Genomic DNA, 21116 nt, shown 5'->3' with positions numbered 1-21116 from the left:
TTCTGACTCATTGATTATCAAATGGCGAAGAATTTAGAAAAAAAAAATGTTGATCTTATAATCGTAGCACAGTGGGAATATTACTCAAACTCAGATGCCCACAGTGATGTTGTCTTGAGAAAATTGTTACAGTGAAATGTAATATTGCCATGCTAAAAGGTGTAAAGATAATAATTTACAGTATTTATCAAATGAGTTTAAGTAAGGTTGATGCTCTCAGAACAAGTGGCCCATTTTTCTTGATTTCAGATTCAGTCATGTTGATGTCTGCTATAACTATGATGACTTTGCTATGCATAAAATGATTTTTCTGTCAAAAGCCAGACTCACAAATAATTAATTAAATAAATAAACAGGTTGTAAAGAATAAGGAAAAGAGGAGCAAGTAGAGATAAAGAGTGTAAGAAAAGATATATAGGGAGGGAAGCAGAAAGGGAGGGGGCAGATAATGGAATTTTATCAGTTCATCAAAGTTCTGTGGGAGACACAGAGGGAGAAAGAATTTTTTCTAAGATTATATGGGTTTTTTGTAACGAATGGGTGAAGGTAAGTGGTGTTGCTTGGTGGTGGGTTGCGTAGAGTGGACGGGGTTCCGGGGAGAGACGGACATCCAACGCAGAAACACACAAGAAAGCAAAGCATAGGTCATAAACAGTTGGCAGCAGGATGAGTAATGAGTGACAGCTGTTGCTGATGACAATTAATGGAGATGCCCACAAACTAATCAGTGCTGACGCGTAACGCACAGACTTCACCCACAAAGTGCAAAACCCAGAGATCACGGTCCAACCGTGACATTTTTACAATGAAAAATGAGTTGATTAACAGCAAATTAGATTTTAAAAAGGTGTTGCTTTACTATGTGTATCCGTAAGGGTCATTATCTCTCCACAAATGAAGTCCAAAAGGATTAAATTTATTATTTTGTTCTAATTCAAATTTTTATATTGGAAGGTAACATTTCTAAAGCGATTATTGTTGGTTTACTGGCAGAAATATAATCATGTAATCACATCTTTGTGTTGGCTGTGACGTTTTACCTTAATCACATTTTTGTCTTCACATTATTTTTGGTCCAGTACACTAATGCGAGTTCCATATATGAGTGCCTTGGGCTGTTCAGCATCTCATACATTAATAAAAAAAAATGGAGTGTGAGGGGAATGGTTCAAACTGATAAAACTTGAAACCTACATCCTCATTATAGGTCTTACATGTTACAAGAACATGTACTTCCTGCTATGCCATGGCAACACATCTCATGCTGTAATAATGAACACAAATCCATAAATGCGGAAGGAAAAACATACACATCCATATGTAAAGAATGCATGCACATATGCTGGGAGCTGAAAATGAGAAGCCATCAAAAACCACATAAAACTGTGGCTCATATTTATGAAACACAAGGAGATTTAATTTTTGTGCACATTGTAAAATCATTCTTACATATATTGTCACATTCAAACGCAGTGCAACAATTTACATGAAAATGGATTTTTGTTTTTCATGAGAAAGGCACAGAGAATGACATGCACAGAGAACATTTCAGAAATGTTTCAGCACTGAGAGTATTCTGTTATGAGGTAAATTCATAATTTACAAGTAAATTAAGGCAGAATATAGTTGCATGCCGCTGAGAGAGATTTTAATGTGTGTCCCCTGAGCATTAGACATGTGGCAAACTTCTGTTCAAACTTTTACCGTTGCATGCTTCTAATCATAACTTATGTATCTCTACAGGTATGTATGGTGGTATGTAATTATACTCTATGCATACAACCCATGGAACAGACAGTACGTCTATCCATCTCAACCTTGTTTTCATCCACAAAAAATTAGATATTGCATCTACCCTCACTAAAGTAGACACTTTTACAATTCTATCTTGTGATTGAAAGACACTGTATCCCTGTTGTGTTCATTATTCATGTCCTTCCAGAGTCTTTTGGAAGAATGATAGAAGACAAGCCTAACTGCTCAGGTTCAAGGGCAAATTACTTAACATTAACTATTGAAAAACCCATATCGACTGCTTTTTGGTTAATGTCAGCTTAAGTAACTCTACACAGTAAAAAATGGGGTGTTAATTTCTCAGAGTAAAGTTATTTTAATCCAGAAAGAGTATTTTCAACATTTTGGGGAGTAAAGTTGCTCTATCGGTGGAGTTAAAAGTGAGTGTAAAAATCTGCAGAAACGCAGTGACAATTTCAACTCTACAGCAGTGATGAATACCCGCCATTCTGCTGTGCTTATCATTCGTTTGGCACGCATTTCGGTGGAGGAAGATTGAGAAGGAGCAACTCTATTGCTAGGTGAGTATCCTGTGCTATCCACACCAAAACGCAATTTTTTTTACTTTACATAATTTTAAAAGTGTGCTGATATTAGTTGAGGTCATATTACAAGTTATAGCAATCCGTATCGGTAACGTAACTGTGTTTCTTTATGTGTTGCAATATTTTCACGAATGAAGTTTGTCAGAATGATTTATGCTTAAAATAACGTTAACTCGGTCACTATAACAACAAAAGATTTAATACAGTTAATAGCTATTCTTAGCTAACGTATTTTTTAGCTTCCCAGGCAACGTATCTAGGTTTATATATAGCGTTACTGGTAATGTTAGCATGCTTCTGATAGTTAATGTTAGTCTCATTAAACGATAACTTAGATCACTGATTGCGTGACGTGTTTGTTTAACATGGCTTAACAATTTTAAACTGGTTACGGTTTGAACTAAAATAGCTAATGAGCTAGCTAACTTTGGCCTTTGGCACAGTTATTTGGTAGCTAATGGGATACTAGCCTAATTTGCTGCAGAAAATATAGATTACGTTATATTCAACCAGCACAACTTTGTCTTCAGTCGCCATTTGTAACTGCAGTGTAACATCTAAGTAATGCATAGTGCATGAGAGAAATTAATAGGTAACTCTTTGTTGAACCAGCCCTAAATTATGATTTTGAATATATATTTTCTTTGTTAACAGGGGCAAAATGCTGTTGCGTGTTCAATTCGGGGAAGAGCAGAAATACGTGAAGGTGTCTGAGCTGACATTCGATGCTTTCTTGAAAGAAGGTGGGTAACTTACCTTAGGTTAAAGCTATAGCCTATATATCACGCAATGACAAAATAATACAGCTTTAACCAATTATGTCATAATATCTAGTTAGGTCATTAATTAATTGTGTTGTGCTTTATATTTTCATTTGCATATAATTGGCTGCAGATATTTGTCTTGCTTCATTTAGGGAATACATGAGGCAAACTTAAATATGAACTTGGTTACTTGTGAGAAGGGAATGCATGGTTTTTTATTATAATTTTTTTAAACAGTGTGTCTAAAATTCAACTTACCAGAAAGCAGGCAGCCAGACATTAAGGTGTATGACCAGTCAGACACAGAAGTTGACACAGAGGTTTTTGAAGAAATAGTGAAGGAGTCACCTGGAACTCTGAGAATCATGCTGGGCAATGGAGGACTTGGTATTCATCCAGACAATTCACAAATTAGTTTATTTAGTTTAAAGGCTGAAATGAGAACATTTATTGTCTTAAAATACCGATAACATTTTCTTGTAATATGTTTCTATATTTTGTACCAATTTCATAATGAACAGGTGCCTCTCAATCATCATCATGCTCGGGTACATCAGATGACACCGTCATCCTGAATTTCACAATGTGTGACCCTGTTGAAGAAGAAGCTGCTGCAGAAGGAAGCCAGCCTAAAAGGCCATGCCACATAAACTATGAGGCAAAAGCGGTAAGTGGTGGAAATCGCTAAGTCAAAGTTGCTTATATTGTTAAGTCCAATCTGAATGTTGTTTCACCATGGGAAGTGTTCTTTAGATAACAATTTTTTCCATCATTATTACATATGGTTTTTCAATAACGGAAAGCACATTTTATTCCATCTATAGTTGATTGAAAAAATCTTAACATCAAAGCCTGGTGGTGAACACATTATGCATGAGTATGGAAAAACCAAATCCCTGACCGATGCCACCAGGAGACAGATGATAAACATACTTGCTGCTGAGATGACAGAAACACATGGGTAAGCATTAAGCATATAGCTGGGCTGTAAATAAACATTAATATTATTTTACAAATATTAATTATGTAAATTGTGTTGTGCAATGTAATTTGAGTGTAATGTTAACTTTGAATTCATATGCTAGGACACCCCCCCCCCAAAAGTGTCAGAGTGATGTATGCACAGGGGATAGTAGCTTTGTTTCCCTATCTAGAACCCTAGGACCCATACTCACAACATGGATATGTAAGTTAATGGGTTATTGCTAAATTATGCACATATTCACTCTTTGAAATGTTAATAGTACTCCTTTATAATTTATTTATAATTACTTAGGAACATTACTACGATCCAGAGAGTGGTTCAGGATACCTTGCATGGAGATTGAAGACAATACAAAGAAAAACAGCAGAGGAAAGGGGTGCCTCAGTCAGCAAATCTCCTAAAGGTATGTTTACTGATCAGTGACGTGATTATATTGGTGACCTGTGAATTGTACAGAAATGAGTTTTTAACATTTTATTTTGTCTTAAGTTGGTGGGCCAGGTCGTGTTCGTCAGCCCTTCACCTTTGACAGAGAGCCATCTGATGAGGATGTGGAAGCAGCTATTGCCGTTTTGAGACACTTTGCTGATGAAAAGACTGTCCGTGAGAAGATGAAAATGACCTTCATATATCGGCAAGCAATGGTCAACGATGAAGCCAAAACATCAGATGTCTTCTCGGTCTTCCCACGATTTCTGGACACACCAGGACTGGTATGACATCTTAATTCACAACATCACCAAAATATCCAATGTAGCATTAGGTATCACTCATCACCTCTGTGTGTTACATTGCAGATAGAACAAGATTTCAGATTTCTGTTTGGTGAGGACACATCCAACAAATTCTTGGAGAAGTGGCCAACCACTTTTAAAGCAAAAGTAATAAAGGAGAGCCATGGACTTGTACCCACCACAGAACTCTTGGATTTGATTTGCAATGCTAAGTCAGCTGCTGAAGTTGAGAATGGTATGAATGGAACTGTTTTACTTGTTATTGTGGGTTATGTAGGTGTGTAGTGTACATTTTTGTAATGGTGCAAGTTTGTCATTTTGAATGCTATGCTATGGCATAATGTTAACCAGGTTTTTATTTACTTATTTGTAGGCTGGGACAGTGACATGTCGGCCATCTTGCTGCTGCTACATCTGCTGCCACCATCTGCACAAGGTAGAAAGAGGCCGGGAAAGCTTTCTGCATATCAAGCTGTAGATCAGCTCATCAGATTTCAAAAGGTATGCCTAAAGGGTTAGTTCACTTATAATTTTTATTTATTTTTTTGCTAATAATTAACTAACCCCCATGTCATCCAAGAGGTCCATGTCTTTCTTTCTTCAGTCAAAAATAAATGTATGACTTTGAGGAAAACATTCCAGGATTTTTCTCCATATAATGAACTTCAATGGTGACCAACGGTTTGAGGGTTCAAATGAGGGTTCAAAGTCTGTCTCAATGTTGCTTCAAATTCTCGATATGATCCCAGCAGAGAAATAAGGTTCTTATCTAAATAAAAATACCACAATTGAATGTGTTGTAGAATCTCAAGATGCGCCACGCAATACGTCATGATGTCGGAAAGGTCAAATTTTGGTTAAAAAGTATATTATTTTTAATTATAAGCCGATCGTTTCTCTATATAAGACCCTTATTTCTCTGCAGGGATTGTCGAGTCTTTGAAGCTACATTGAGACAGACTTTGAACCCTCAAACCGTCTTGGATGACACAGGGGTGAATAATTATCAGCAAAAACATTTTTCAAAGTGAATGAATTCTTTAACAGTTGTTTAAAATATATCTTCCATCACCTCAATCTTGTGGACAGTTTGTAGTGATCTGATCTATTGTCAGAAGTTAGTCACCAAAACAATTCTGTTGAATGTATTTTGTTGTAGGTTGGAACCAGTGTGCAGCAGCATCTAGACAACATCACCCAAAGCAGTCAGCCCTACCTTCTCGCCCAGGGATCCACACAGAGCACCATTCACTCCTACTTCATTGTGGTTGACAAGCATGCACTTCCATGCAAGGCAACAGGTTCAGTTGGAGCTTTTGACGAACTCTTTAAAGCCCATTACGTCTTTGGTACGTCATACAGTTCTTCCCTGAGCAGCTTTTTCACATTTGTGCAAACAACCATCTATAACATCGACATGGGGGAAACAAAGGAGACCCCTAGAGTTGCAGAATTGCGGGCAAGGATGGTGCGTTAGTTGAGATAGAGCTATGAAGTGTTTTCTTTGCAAAAGTGACCATGGAAGTCCAAACAACCTTGTTAAGCACTTTAAGGTAATTCATGGGCTATGTAAAGGCAGGACTCTTTTTTTTGAAGTGTGGACAAGAAGGATGCTCACGTTCTTTTGGTAGTTTTTCTGGTTTAAGAAAACATCTTAATAAGTGCCATGGAAGCAGTTTAGTTGATTCTGTAGAATATGATCTTTCATATCCTCAAAGTACCGTCAATACAAGTAATGTTTCTCATGTTGAAGAGTCGACTGAATATTTAGAGGCTGAGTCACAGTTATCTTCCCCATACATTGTAAATAGTTGTTCAGCTGTAATTTCTGATCTAAAGGCAGCAGGTGTTGGTCAAAGTACACTGAATTCTGTAGTGATTTCCATGGAAGAGATTGTTCAAGATATCCATCAGCATGCTAAAGAGACAGTGATAAAGCATGTATTTAGTAATGAAAGAGAAACGGAAATGTGCAAAAAAGTTGAGGCGTGTTTTGAGGGGTTAGACAATCCTTTCACAATTCTAAATTCGGAATACAAGCGATCAAAATTTATGACTGACAAGTGGGAAATAGTAGAACCAGTTGAATGTGTGATTGGTTCAAGATTTGACACAAGACGAAATAAAAAGACTGGAACATATGATCAGGTAGTAGTTCAAGATAAATTCATGTATATTCCAATTTTATCTACACTGCAGTCAATATTTAAAAGTCAGTATGTTGCAGAAATGTTGCAAAGCTCAGCTACCAGCGACTCTAGACTGAGAGATATTTGTGATGGATCTTTTTTTAAAAGTCACCCCCTGTTCTCAACTGAGAAGCAGACAATACAGATCCAGATGTTCTATGATGACTTTGAGGTCGCCAACCCTCTGGGTCCTAAGCGAGGTATTCATAAATTGGGTGGAGTATATTTTACTTTAAGAAACTTCTCTCCAAAATGGAATTCTTTCTTGGCTAACATACACCTGTGCGCCTTATTTCATACTCAAGATGTTAAACGGTATGGTTTTAATAAAATTTTTGCTCCCATTGTTCGAGACATTAAACTGTTAGAGAGTGATGGTATTGAGATTCCATTATTCAATGGATGTGTTCGTGGCACTGTAGTACAGGTTACAGGTGATAATTTGGGTTTGCATAGTTTGTTTGGTCTGGTGGAGTCTTTCAGTGCAAGGTACTGTTGCAGGTTCTGTTTAGCAGAAAAGGAGGACTTTCAGACAGAATTCTCTGAAGATTCTTCCAAAGTAGTTTTGCGCACCAAAGATATACACACTGCTCACTGTCAAGAAATGGCCTGTAATCCATCCCTTCCATATGTTTTTGGTGTGAAAAGGTCATGCATATTAAATTCATTGGAGTATTTTCACACGACAGAGAATTTCTCAGTTGATGTGATGCATGATGTGTTAGAAGGGGTGGGCCAGTACGAATTGAAGTTATTATTTCTGTATTTGAAGGAAAAACATGTTACATCAGCAGAAATAAATTCAAGAATACAAAGTTTTGATTACGGTTTCATGGAGAGAAACAACAGGCCTGTAGCTGTTAATTTAGGTGAAGGATCTAATGATCTGGGACTGAATGCAGTTCAGTCCTGGTGCTTACTTCGGAATGTTCCTCTTATCTTTGGAGATTTAGTAACTTCTATTGACCAACACTGGGGCCTGCTTCTTTTACTGCTTCAAATAATAAACATTATATTCTCGCCCATATTGTTATCTCAAGGTTTATGTGTATATTTAAAACATTTAATTGTGGATCACCACACACTGTTTAAGAAGTTGTATCCTCAGAAAAAACTTTTACCAAAGCACCATTTTCTTATCCACTATCCCCGCTGCATCCAGAAAATTGGGCCTGTCCTGCATAGTTGGTGTATGAGGTATGAGGGCAAGCATAATTTTTTCAAAAAACAGCTTAAATCATTTAAAAATATTACTAAAACACTGGCAAAAAAGCATCAGAATTATATGGCATATAGTTGGCGAAGTTCAACAACTTTTAGTCGGTTAGACATTGGTCCAGGAAAAATGGTGTCTTTAAATATGGTAAAAGGAGGTTCTGAAATTGCTATGGCAATGCAAGTGCCCAGTAGCATTCAGGTTATGAAGGTTAATTGGGCTAAACATAATGGGTTTGTTTATCGCCCAAACTTGGTTATCTGTGGCAAAGTTGAATCTGAAGTGCCCGTGTTTTATCAGATTGAGTCAGTTCTGATAATGTGTGAAAAACTGTTGCTACTCACAGTGCCTTTAGGTACAGTTACTTTTCAAGAACATTTCCATGCATATGAGGTGATCAGAGCAAAGCAGGATTTTGTTTTTTTTCATGTCGACAACCTGCATTACCCTAGGCCTTTTGACATACAAATGTCATATGGAGGGAATGACACAACTCTCCTTGTCGTGCCATATTGCTTTCTCTGGTAAACATTTTGTGATGTTATACATATTTCTGTCAGAGACAAGGCAATGGGTTTGCAATGTAAATTCAATGACATTGAAATGCTTTATTTTTTCACAATAAATTGTGAGTCCTGTGATCTACTGTTGTTGTGCTTTGTGTTTTTATTGGGATAGTAGTTGATATATATATATATAATTCATTAACACTGCATCTTATGATTTATATATATTTTTAAACACTGTAGTGAAATGAAAAGTAAATATTACACTTAGAAAGTGTCATTTTTAAAAAAGTAAAAATGTAGATAAATAACTCTATACTGTGTAATTATATTACTCTTAACAGTGTGATTAAACTACAGTGTTAAATAATTTTACACATTTCATTGTTATTTTTTACACAATATTGAGTAGAATTAACTCTAAAAATTTGACACTGACCAAAGAGTAAATTTTACACTGATTTTGAGTGGGACCAAATGTTATCTGAAACGGAGTCAAATTCAACTCTTTAGGAGTTAAATTAACACTTCTGTTTTTACTGTGTACCCACAGGAGATGGAACTACAGCAGGCTCTCTGTGCTCCAAATTATGATAGACACATATTGCAAATTAAATTACCCTGGAGCAAGAGAAGCCAAACATACAACAGCATTCTGTTTATCAGGGTCATGACAAGGTGCAATAAAACACATCTGTAGTGTTCTCTATCTTTTTGTCTGTCTCCAGCCTACACAGAAATGCACATACAATTTGAGCATAGTGCCTGAGGACTTGATCTTCACAGCAGTGCTTTCCCATGCAGCTGCTAGTTGTGATTGTGATTTGTGAATGTGTGTTTCTGTTGAGAGCAGCATCGAAGTTTCTTTTATCAAGAAAATTAAGAAATCACCAAATTGTAGACATATTTTGATTTTTATTCATCTTAAATATGAATGTTTTTCATTGGTATTATTTAATCATGTTCTAATTGTGTATTAAGTATTTTATCCATGCATCATCATCTGTTTATTTTTTTATAAACCTTTTTTTACTCTTATTGCCATTATTTTTAAATTGAAAATTAGTTTTTAATTTTTTAGAGATAAAAGTAATAATAATATTAATAAAAGTAAAAACTAATAAATAAAAGTAGTTTCCTCCCAATATATCTTCAGTGTGCATCTGCAGTTTCTATATACTAAATTTTAAGGAGTAATGATTGGGCCAGAGACAGGAGAAAGTATTATAACAGTAGAAATCAGATTGATATGAAATCATAATGTAGATTAAGCAAAATGTCCAGTGCTTTGCTTTCCTAACATCCAATTAATGGACTTGATTATTTGTTGTAGTGAAATGTGTTAATGTGGTTTAAGATAAAAAAATAAAATAAAAGCATTATTTTCCACATAATGTACAGTCGTGGCCAAATGTTTTGAGAATTACATAAATATTAGTTTTCAAAAAGTTTGCTTCAGTTTGCTTTGTTTCAGTTGTTTCTGTGATGTACTGAAATATAATTGAAATATAATACAAGCACTTCAAACGTTTCAAAGGCTTTTATCGACAATTACATGACATTTATGCAAAGAGTCAGTATTTGCAGTGTTGGCCCTTCTTTTTCAGGACCTCTGCAATTTGACTGGGCATGCTCTCAATCAACTTCTGGGCCAAATCCTGACTGATAGCAACCCATTCTTTCATAATCACTTCTTGGAGTTGGTCAGAATTAGTGGGTTTTTGTTTGTCCACCCGCCTCTTGAGGATTGACCACAAGTTCTCAATGGGATTAAGATCTGGGGAGTTTCCAGGCCATGGACCCAAAATTTCAACATTCTGGTCCCCGAGCCACTTAGTTATCACTTTTGCCTTATGGCACGGCGCGTCCATCGTGCTGGAAAATGCATTGTTCTTCACCAAACTGCTGTTGGATTGTTGGAAGAAGTTGCTGTTGGAGGGTGTTTTGATACCATTCTTTATTCATGGCTGTGTTTTTGGGCAGAATTGTGAGTGAGCCCACTCCCTTGGATGAGAAGCAACCCCACACATGAATGGTGTCAGGATGCTTTACTGTTGGCATAACACAGGACTGATGGTAGCGCTCACCTTTTCTTCTCCGGACAAGCCTTTTTCCAGATACCCCAAACAATCGGAAAGGGGCTTCATCGGAGAATATGACTTTGCCCCAGTCCTCAGAAGTCCATTCACTATACTTTCTGCAGAAGATCAATCTGTCCCTGATGTTTTTTTTGGAGAGAAGTGGCTTCTTTGCTGCCCTTCTTGACACCAGGCCATCTTCCAAAAGTCTTCGTCTCACTGTGCGTGCAGATGCGCTCACACCTGCCTGCTGCCATTCCTGAGCAAGCTCTGCTCTGGTGGCACTCCGATCCCGCAGCTGAATCCTCTTTAGGAGACGATCCTGGCGCTTGCTGGACTTTCTTGGACGCCCTGAAGCCTTCTTTACAAGAATTGAACCTCTTTCCTTGAAGTTCTTGATGATCCTATAAATTGTTGATTTAGGTGCAATCTTAGTAGCCACAATAGCCTTGCCTGTATAGCCATTTTTATGCAATGCAATGATGGCTGCACGCGTTTCTTTGCAGGTCACCATGGTTAACAATGGAAGAACAATGATTTCAAGCATCACCCTCCTTTTAACATGTTAAGTCTGCCATTCTAACCCAATCAGTCTGACATAATGATCTCCAGCCTTGTGCTCGTCAACATTCTCACCTGAGTTAAGACGATTACTGAAATGATCTCAGCAGGTCCTTTAATGACAGCAATGAAATGCAGTGGAAAGGTTTTTTGGGGATTAAGTTAATTTTCATGGCAAAGAAGGACTATGCAATTCATCTGATCACTCTTCATAACATTCTGGAGTATATGCAAATTGCTATTTTAAAAACTTAAGCAGCAACTTTTCCAATTTCCAATATTTATGTAATTCTCAAAAATTTTGGCCACGACTGTACATTATTGTTTCTCCTCTATGCCCCGCCTTCTGAAATGCGAAAATTTTTACAAGGCTCATCACTCTGAAAAGCAAGGTATGCTCTTATTGGCCAGCTATCAAGTGCATTGTGATTGGCCACATGTTTCAAGATGCAAATTATATACGCCACTAAGACACATCTCTGTGCCTCACCATAACACTGAAGATGCAGTGTGACACCAAAATAATGGAAACCACAGCTTTTGATGGCCTGTTTTGTTTTTGCCAAACAAAAGATTGCACACAAGGGGGTTTCATTTTTTCTGTTTTTTTTTTTTTGTACTTTATTATCATTACATTCTATCTACTCTCTTTTGGGCCATAGGACACATCATGCCTTTTCACTCACTTTATTTCCACTCTCCGGGATGCTCTGCAACCAGCAGACACATGGATTTTGCTAACAGGCTCAGCGGTAGCTATCAATTCGACACCAGGATTAATAATGTGCCCATCAACAAATGAGAAGCCCACTGTGAAAGGCGCCACATGTGGTTGCATGAGTGGGGCTGCTTTGAAGTCGACAAACTGTTTGCTCTCCCCCTCAAAACGCTCATGTGTCCACCCCTGCAGATGTTCACATAACACACAGCAGTGACCTCTGAACATCCTCATCTTAAGTTTGCATGTGAAGGAATTTCATCAAATTTCTGGAATTCATGAGTCATTCACAGAGCATTTTGCAAAGGTGCCAATTTGGAAAAAATAACTTGAGGCATCCCCTGTCTATACAATTTTTGTAATTGTTGTCCGGGGGTGGGACAGCTGAAGCATAAATTAGTGCTTCCATTGATCTTCCCCATGATATGGGCTTATTTTGTAAGACTGATGAAATCTTCCTTCACATTGGTCAGAGTAAATGCCAAGCTGCTGCTGTAGCAATGCCAAGCTCTACGAAACCCTTATACTCAGTAATCTCACTCTCTTGGTCTGGGTACTGTGCCTAATTCCCTGCCAAGGGACTGCCCTTCTGTTCGTCTTTGGCACCAAGTTCTCTCACCATGTCCACCATATGTCAAGTGTTACCCTGGGGTGCTGTTCAGTGGCATCCTAGAGAGGCTGTCAGAAAACTCAGACAAGTGATTATAACCTCTTTCCTCTTTTGATTTTGTCCTTGATGCTTTTAAAATATACAGTATATACAGATATGTTTATCATAATCTTTGGTCTGGGGCACAGGTGGATGGCACTAGTCAAAAACATTGAAGAAACTTTGTGAGCAATGTATAGAAAGCATATGGATCAGGTGGCAATGTACGCAACCAAATTCAAATAATCTGTGAACATTTGAATAACCAGGACATCTAGAGACACAAATCAGATTATTTCTATTAGAGAGTGAAGCATTAATCTGGATGTGCCTTGGAGGACATGTAAAACCCATCTTCCCATGGTCTCCCTCTGCATCTGTGGTGGGGAAACCCAGAGGGCTAAGGATCATGGAAATGCTTTGAGAAGAAATTGAAAGAGGATTCCCACCAGACATGATGCTCTGGTCGGTTCACCAAGCTCATTTCCATTCAGTTGAAAACCATTTCAGTATAATCTCACTTGGAATAGGTAAGGAAATAAGAAATTATTGTAGTATCAATAATGTTTCCAAAAGTGGAGGTCTCACAAAGTACTGAACTCTGCTGTTTTATTGCATAGATATTGGAAACATCACTTACATAGTTCTCAGATGTTCCTATGCAACATTAAATTTCCCTGGTTAAATATTCTGTTAAATGTTTGAACTATATTGGTTGTAATTCACATTATGTTACATAATGTGACATTGTCAGTTGAGATCTTGGTTGTGTTACATTTTGTTGTTCAGTCAGCATGCCTTACAAACATACTTACATGCATTTGTTACAAAAGATTTCTATTTCAAATAAATGTTGTACTTTTGAAATTTCTATTCATCAAATAATCATGAACAAAAATAATATATATTTTTTCAAATAAATGCAGCCTTGATGAGTGTAACATTTAAAAACATTTACAAAGCTTAATGACCCATCATTGTTGAACGTTAGTGTATATTATTTATTTTATGGTTGTCCAGAATCCTTGATTTTTAATTGATTCTATGTATTCTCCAGTTAATGAGACTTTGAAATTCAAATCTATGAATTTTTACTAAAGGCAATATTATGTTTATTCAGAATGATGGACAGAGAGAAAGAACCAGATTCAGAAAATGGTCTGTGAACAGATGTATGATACAGAGGCCTTAGGTCCTGCCATGTCTCATATATCAACTGCATACCTAACTTTGCCCTTGGCTTCAAATATTCTCAGAATCAGAATTAAAACGGATTAGTGAGTTGATAACAACAAACATGAGCTTACACAAGCAAAACTCAATCACATGCACATGCTCTCATGCTTGCTTTTTATGTTCTTCCTGTAGCATGTAACACCGCTCCAGATAAACGCTCAAGAAGACCCATGTGGGAAATTATTGAATCAAACTGATGCTTTCATTTACAGATTTATATATTTATTTTTGTAATGCTGAAAAGCAGTGACTCATACACTTAGCCATTGCTTCAGTCATGCAAGAGCTACATATCTCCCCTTTCAGAGAGACACACCATTTAACGTTACTGCTCTGGCTGTGAGGGGGTGTAAGTGAGCATGAATAATGTGGGACATTAAAGCACTGGAGATCACCCACTCCCTTCTGCTGACTATTCAAAAGAGACTGTCTGACCACTTAATCCACTGTACCGCATTTGACTTAATAACAGTAATTCAATCACATTGACCCAATATGTTACATATGGATTTTTTTTCTTTCTTCGACTCAAGCAATGAAGTCCTATTTTTTTTGTCAATTTTGAGAGTGCTGTTTGAGAGTCTCTGCTTAATTCTTTCTCAAAAGAATATTTGTGGTTTCTATAACAACATACTCAGTTACATAAAGCACCTTAATACCCTTGCACAGCAGAGAATCTCTTATGGTTGAACTGAATAATAACAGGATGGTAGTGGTTGCCATAGAAACACATGCAGTGTAAGGCAGCAAACATTAGTTGAACTTCAACACAAATTAGTGTGTTCCATGTCTAGCTCAGCTAGTGTCTCCGTAGATTTGAGGGACAAAGATCACAGCAATCAGTTGTTGCAGACGTGTGTTCATGACTTGTATAGGTGACAAAGACATGAATCAATTACAACTGCATCTTCAGATCCCACATGTTAAACGGCATCCTGTTCCTCACACAGGAAAGAGCACAGCCGATGCTGTTTCCATGACAACTCAACCAGGGGATAACAGGTTCTATTTTTTCCCCTCTGTGCTGAATGCCAACCCATTACCGCATGTGGAAAAAAATATGATTTTTTTTTTCTTGTTGTCTGGAGATAGCCTTGAGAGGAACAAAATGAAAATGAAGCTTTGAGAGGTGTGTCCTATGTCAGCTCTACAGAGAAGAGACTTCATATCACATGTCAAATGCAGATGCCATCTGCAACTTTCAGACAGTGTTTTGTGAAACCGTCTCCCAACTGAATTATGGGTCAGAGACACACATATCACACCAACTTATCAAGTTTTATGGAGGGAATCTGGTGAGATATCCAGCTTTCCTATATCTCAAATACTGACAGTTCATTTTAACCAGGCCACAGGTCTGTAGATTTATGTAAAGGATAATATACAGTGAGTTTATTCAGCTTTTTTTATACCAAAAAAATACATACGTATGCAATATTATGTTACTTTATATTATCTTCTGTTAAAAAATAAAAATAAAAAACCTTAGCAATGGTTCTGAGGCTATTTTTACTACAAATGCTAAATGGGACACAAGTTGGCGTCAGTTGCATTTGTATAAAAACAACACTTTCACATTTCTGTCTACTGACATTTTCTTTTTCTCTGTATTTTATTATATATTTTATCTTTATTTTATTGTTATTTATAAATTTTGTCTATGCTCTTTATTATTAGTGTTTTTATTACCTTAAAATATATCTCTGTCTGCATTATGTTTGTACTTTCTGTACTGGAAGCTCCTGACACCAAGACGAATTCCTAAAGCTCTTTCTGATTCTAATTATGAAATAAATACAGACTCCACAGTGTGATAAGAGAGACATGATAAAAGAGCAAGATACAGTCAAAACCTATTCTCTGTTTCAGTTATGCCAGGCAGTCATGCATGATTTTAGCCCCGATTTTAAATTGCTGACAGTTTTGTAGAAGTTACAGACAAATGCCTAAAATCAGAGGCAAATTAGTATGTGACAAATTGCTCAGTGCTTGTTATCAAAGATGCATTCTGAGAGAAGCGCCACAAATCTACTGTCTCACATGCAATCTAACATTATTTCTTATATCACTTCTCAAATGTGTTTGGTTGTGAAAAGTAGTTTGTAGACCAGATGGAGTTGTGGGTGATTCTCCCTTATGAAAAGTTGTTTAATTAAAAGTGTAATGTGTGACCCAGACACACCCCCCACCCCCCCTGATCCATAGTGTACACACAACAGAAGCTAGGTGGCACATGGCTGGCCGCTGCTCCGGGTGTGTGTTCACAGGGATTGTGTGTGTGTGTGTGTGTTCACTACTGTGTGTGTGCACTTTGATGGGTAAAATGCAGAGCAAATATTCTAAGTATGGGTCACCAATAAAAAAGGTAAAAAGGTACTGTTGCACTCGAATAGGATGCATCTGACCTCTGGATGTATTCCAGTGTATTGAGTATTGAGTATTCCAGGCCATGTAATAAGTGATTTTAAAACATGAAATTTCAACTATCATCTTTGCAGGTTTTATTTATTTATTTATTTATTTATTATTTCATTTAGTTTTTTGTCCTTGAATACTTCAATCTGAAATGTTTAAAAAACTAGAATACAGTTTCACCTGCTTAATCACATCTGCACTGGAGAAACTGAAATATTGTAGTGAATGAATACAAATGATTTTGTAATGAGACTTTGGCCACTGACCCTGATATCCTGAAGTTCTTCTCCCTCGACTGGGTGACATATGCAAAATGTAGTCCGAGGGCAAAACTGTAAATGTAAATTAAATCTGATAGACTGCCTTTGCAAGGATAGGCCTACATTTCTCGTTTACCATTCTAGATGGAGAGACGGAGGTCATGTTACATCACCATATACATACTGGTTAATATGAAGTGATTTCTTCATCATTTTGTGTTTTGAAAGGTAATAGAAGTTCATCCTTATGAGTATGTTTTTTGCCAAAGCTTGTAATATAAATTATGCAGTGAATTGGTGCATTATTTAAAGCACAATCACATTTTTGAATTTGGGATTATTAGGATTACTGCAGCAAATTTTCTTGCCCCAATTTGTCCCACATAATTCCACTTATAATGTGTATGTTTTCATGAAATTGTAATCGTGTTCTAATAGCCCACTTTCTGGCTCCTCTGAAAACCCCAGGAAATAGCTTTGGGGCTTCATTATAAGAATGGCAGGATGAAAGGTGACACTGTATGAGGTATTGAGGTCTCCACTGAACTGGCATACTCAGGGCAGTTATGTTGTTCCTCCTGTTGTCGTCTAGCTGCGATGTGCTTGAGTTTATCAATGGCAGCTTTGATTGAGTTGCAAAAGGAAGCAGGTGAAGAACAGATGGCCATCTTAGACATGGCAATGGGTTTTGAAGTTTAGCCCACCAATCCCCTGTCTTATCATTGACCTAATGACTGGAGATAATCAAAGTGTCAGTTCTCTTACGAGAGCTCTCTCGTACTGCGTCTTAGCTAAGACGCTACGGGAAAAGTCTCTTTTCACGAAATACTGAAGCAAAAAACTATCCTTAATTTTGTATTTTTGTAAAGCGCATTTGCAGCAGTACATAGCCATAGGCGAGACGGCTCATTCACTCATTGGCTTGTTCTGCGGCAACTGCACAGCTTATCGAGCGCGGGCTGATGCAACATCAGACCAATAAGGGCGCTTCGCGCCCTTCTTGCCACTTCCCGCCGAAATGGGTGTGGCCCAACCTATAAAAGGAGCTCGAAAAGGCTGACTCACCTGATTTTTCATCTCTTCAGCGAAGCTCACGCATCGCTGGATCACGGAGGAAGCAAGCGCTGTCTGAGAGGCATATCAGCGGGACGAGCCATTCTGAAGCTGCTGGCCTTCGCTGCCTTCCACTGCCGTTCCTGCTGCGCTGTCCGGCGCCTATATCCTTTCAATTCTGTTATATCCACTGTTCTTTATGTGTGTGTGTGTTTGCCCTGCGACACGCACTCGTAAAAGAGCTTGCGTCTTTTTTAAGATGCCTTCCTGCGGCTCGTCAGAGCCCCACTCAGCGAGGGAGACCGGTACGTCATCTGTGTCTCCTGCCTGGGTGAAGATCATGCAGCGCTCGCGCTCGCTGACGGCGGATGCCCCCACTGCGAGCTGTTGCCATGGTGACTCTGAGGACTCACCTGGCCTTTTTCTCTGAGCCTGCATTCTCCGCTGCGCTGAGGCGCCGTAAAAGCATCGCTTCCAGCGGATTCCGGAACCGTCTTCAGCTCAACCGAGCTCGCCGGTTCGCCCTGCTTCACCGGCCCCCCCTGCATCGCTTCCCGGTGGGCAGCGCCCGCTGTTTGCCGGCGCGTCGTCCGAGGAAGTCGATCTCAGGGCCGCGTCGGGGGAAGAGGACACGCGCTCTCTGCTAGCTTCGGGCAGTGAGGGCTGGGCGAGCTACGAGGATCTCGCGCCTTCTGCTCAGAAGCCCAGCAGACGAGCTGACATCGAGAAGGAGCCGGGGCGAATGCTCGTGTTGGCCGCGATGAGTCTCGGCCGCGAGTGGTTTGCACCAGCGCCCCCCCTCTCGTTCCCGGCTGGATGGTATTTCCCTTTCGGATGAGCGTACTTCTCAAAGCCCGCCTCATTTCCTCCTGAGCTTCACGAAGAGGTGGCGAAGGCTTGGAACGCTCCATATTCAGCGCGAACTCGTTCGTCTGTCTCACTAGCATTCTCCACACTGATGATGCTAAAAACAGGAACTACCACTCACTTCCGCCGGTGGAACAGGCGATAGCGACGTACCTTTGTCCGCCCTCTGCTGGACGGCGGCAAAAGCGGTGTTGCCATCTAAAGCCTGCTGTGTGACGCTGCGTCGGCACTACTAACGATGGCTGCTTCATCGAAGCGCAGGTGTACGAGTTCCGCTGTGGCCGAGCTCTCACCCAAGCGTGCCACTGTTTCAGTTCCAGGAATTGTGACTGTCTCAGCGTTTTCTGCAATGCGCAAGCCTGCACAGTTGCCCGCTTGCCTGCACCCAAAAGCCGTTATCACAACAGCTTCAGCAACGCAGCTCGAGACCCCCGTTCTCGCTCTACCGGCCGTCGCCCCGCGCCGCGGGGACCGCGGCAGAGGATTACGGTGAGGCCGGGAGCCCCGAATCCATCATAGGAAAGCTGCATGACGCTGCATCGGCACTACACACGATGGCTGCTTCATCGAAGCGCCGGTGTACGAGTTCCGCTGTGGCCGGGCTCTCACCTAAGCGCGCCGCTGTTTCAGTTCCAGAGATTGTGACTGTTTCAGCAATGCGCAAGCCTGCACTGAGGAGCCCACTCCTCAGTGCCCATCTCCACATGTAAGCACGGCCCTGCACACAGGGCCTGCGCCCATATAAGCGACTCAAGTTGATCGCGCACACTGCATAGTAAGCGTGCCCACCCCTCAGTGCCCACAATTACTATGTCACACGCGTCATGTGGTTTCTGTAAAAACAAAACCCATGCATGATCGTCCGGCCACGGCCGATGGTGCTATAAATGCAGTGACGATGCCCACTCCTCAGTGCCCATCTCCACATGTAAGCACAGCCCTGCACACAGGGCTCGCGCACATAAGATCGACACAGATCGGTCGAGCATGCCGCATAGTAAACGTGCCCACTCCCCAGTGCCCACATACACTATGTCACATACGGCGCATGGCTTCTGTAAAAACGAGGCCCGTGCACGTACGCTCTGCACAGGCAGACAGCGAGTTGAAAGTGGTAAATGTGCACATATGAAGCCCACAGTTACTCGCAGACATATCGAGTCCCACGGGACCTGCTCAGCCTTCCCCCAGTCGGTTAAGCGCCGGGACGGGGTCGAGGAGGAGCGATCTGCCCGCTGTGATCAGCGCGCTCCCCGCCTCAAATGCGCAGTGCACCCGAGCGCCGCCGTTGCCCGGTCAACAGAGCGCACTTCGCATCCAGCCCTTAGTCATTCATGCAGATGCATGGTCAGCGCTTCGAGGGGTTTCGGATTGGGTGCTAGGCATTATAAAGAGAGGCTACTCGCTACAGATTTTTCGATGCCCTCCGCGCTTTTCAGCGCGCGTCGAAACTACGGTCAAAACAGAAGTAGCACACATACTTCGGGCCGAAATATCAAAACTGTTGAGCAAAGGGGCTGTAGAGCCTGTGTCTCAAGCTCAAAGCGGGGGGGGGGGGGGGGGGGGGGCTGTACAGCAGATACTTTCTTGTGCCCAAGAGAGACGGGGGTCTCAGGCCCATACTGGATCTAAGACAGCTGAACAAGGCATTGATGAAACGCAGTTTCAAAATGCTTACGACCAGGAAACTCCTCGCGCAGATTCGCAGAGGGGACTGGTTCATGTCAATAGATCTGAAGGACGCGTATTTTCAAATACAGATAGCGTCAAACCACAGGCGATATTTGAGATTCGCCTTCGAGGGCCAGGCATACCAGTTTACAGTCCTGCCATTCGGCTTGTCCGTAGCTCCTCGTACGTTTATGAGGTGCATGGATGCAGCGCTCGCTCCTCTCAGACTCAGAGGCATATGAGTGCTGAATTATTTGGACGACTGGCTGGTTCTGGCCCGATCACGAGCGGAGCTCGCCTCCTGGTTTGCGCTCAGCGCAACGTGCGCTCGCTGAGAGCAGTGCATGTGCCTGGACTGCAGAATCTGGGTCCAGACAGGCTGTCCAGAGGCAATGTTCCTACAGGCGAATGGTCTCTACACCCGCAAACAGTCCGGCTGTTGTGGGAGAGATTTGGCATGGCGGAGGTGGACCTCTTTGCGTCCCACGAAAACGCTCACTGCCCCACGTTCTTTTCCAAGAACGAAAGTGCGCTGTCACGGAGATGGCAGTGCTGCCCGCTTTATGCGTTCCCTCCCGTCTCCCTCCTTCCGCAGGTGATGGAACGGGTGAGAGAAACGAGATGTTCAATACTGCTTGTAGCACCTCTTTGGAAGAACCAACCATGGTTCCCAGATTTGATGCAGTTAGCAGATGTCGCCCCGTGGCCGGTACCGTTGAGGATGGACCTCCTCTCGCAGGCCAGGGGCTCGATTTGGCACCCTCAACCGGAGTTGTGGTCCCTCCATGTTTGGGCGCTCAACGGTTACCCACTGATCTCGCAGTGGGAGTGCTAAATACCATCACTCAGGCTAGAGCTCCGTCGACATGACGTCT

At 40.6% G+C, this 21116-nt stretch overlaps 1 protein-coding gene and 1 long non-coding RNA gene across 2 annotated transcripts in view; both read left to right on the top strand.

Moving 5' to 3' along the window:
* The window catches only part of LOC132114224 (uncharacterized), a 534277-nt gene that overhangs the window by 19467 nt on the left and 493694 nt on the right, over positions 1-21116 (top strand). The window lies entirely within an intron of this gene.
* On the top strand, positions 5002-14172 carry LOC132114089 (uncharacterized). Its single transcript, XM_059522232.1, has 4 exons — positions 5002-5057; positions 5196-5323; positions 5982-7388; positions 14108-14172. Exons 3-4 carry the CDS (start codon positions 6383-6385, stop codon positions 14170-14172), a joined length of 1071 nt encoding a protein of 356 aa, XP_059378215.1. The 5' UTR covers positions 5002-5057; positions 5196-5323; positions 5982-6382.

Source organism: Carassius carassius, chromosome 33 (assembly GCF_963082965.1).
Source record: "Carassius carassius chromosome 33, fCarCar2.1, whole genome shotgun sequence".
NCBI lineage: Eukaryota > Metazoa > Chordata > Actinopteri > Cypriniformes > Cyprinidae > Carassius > Carassius carassius.
Note: the sequence above shows the minus strand (reverse complement) of the source record. Positions and strands in the feature narration are given on the sequence as shown.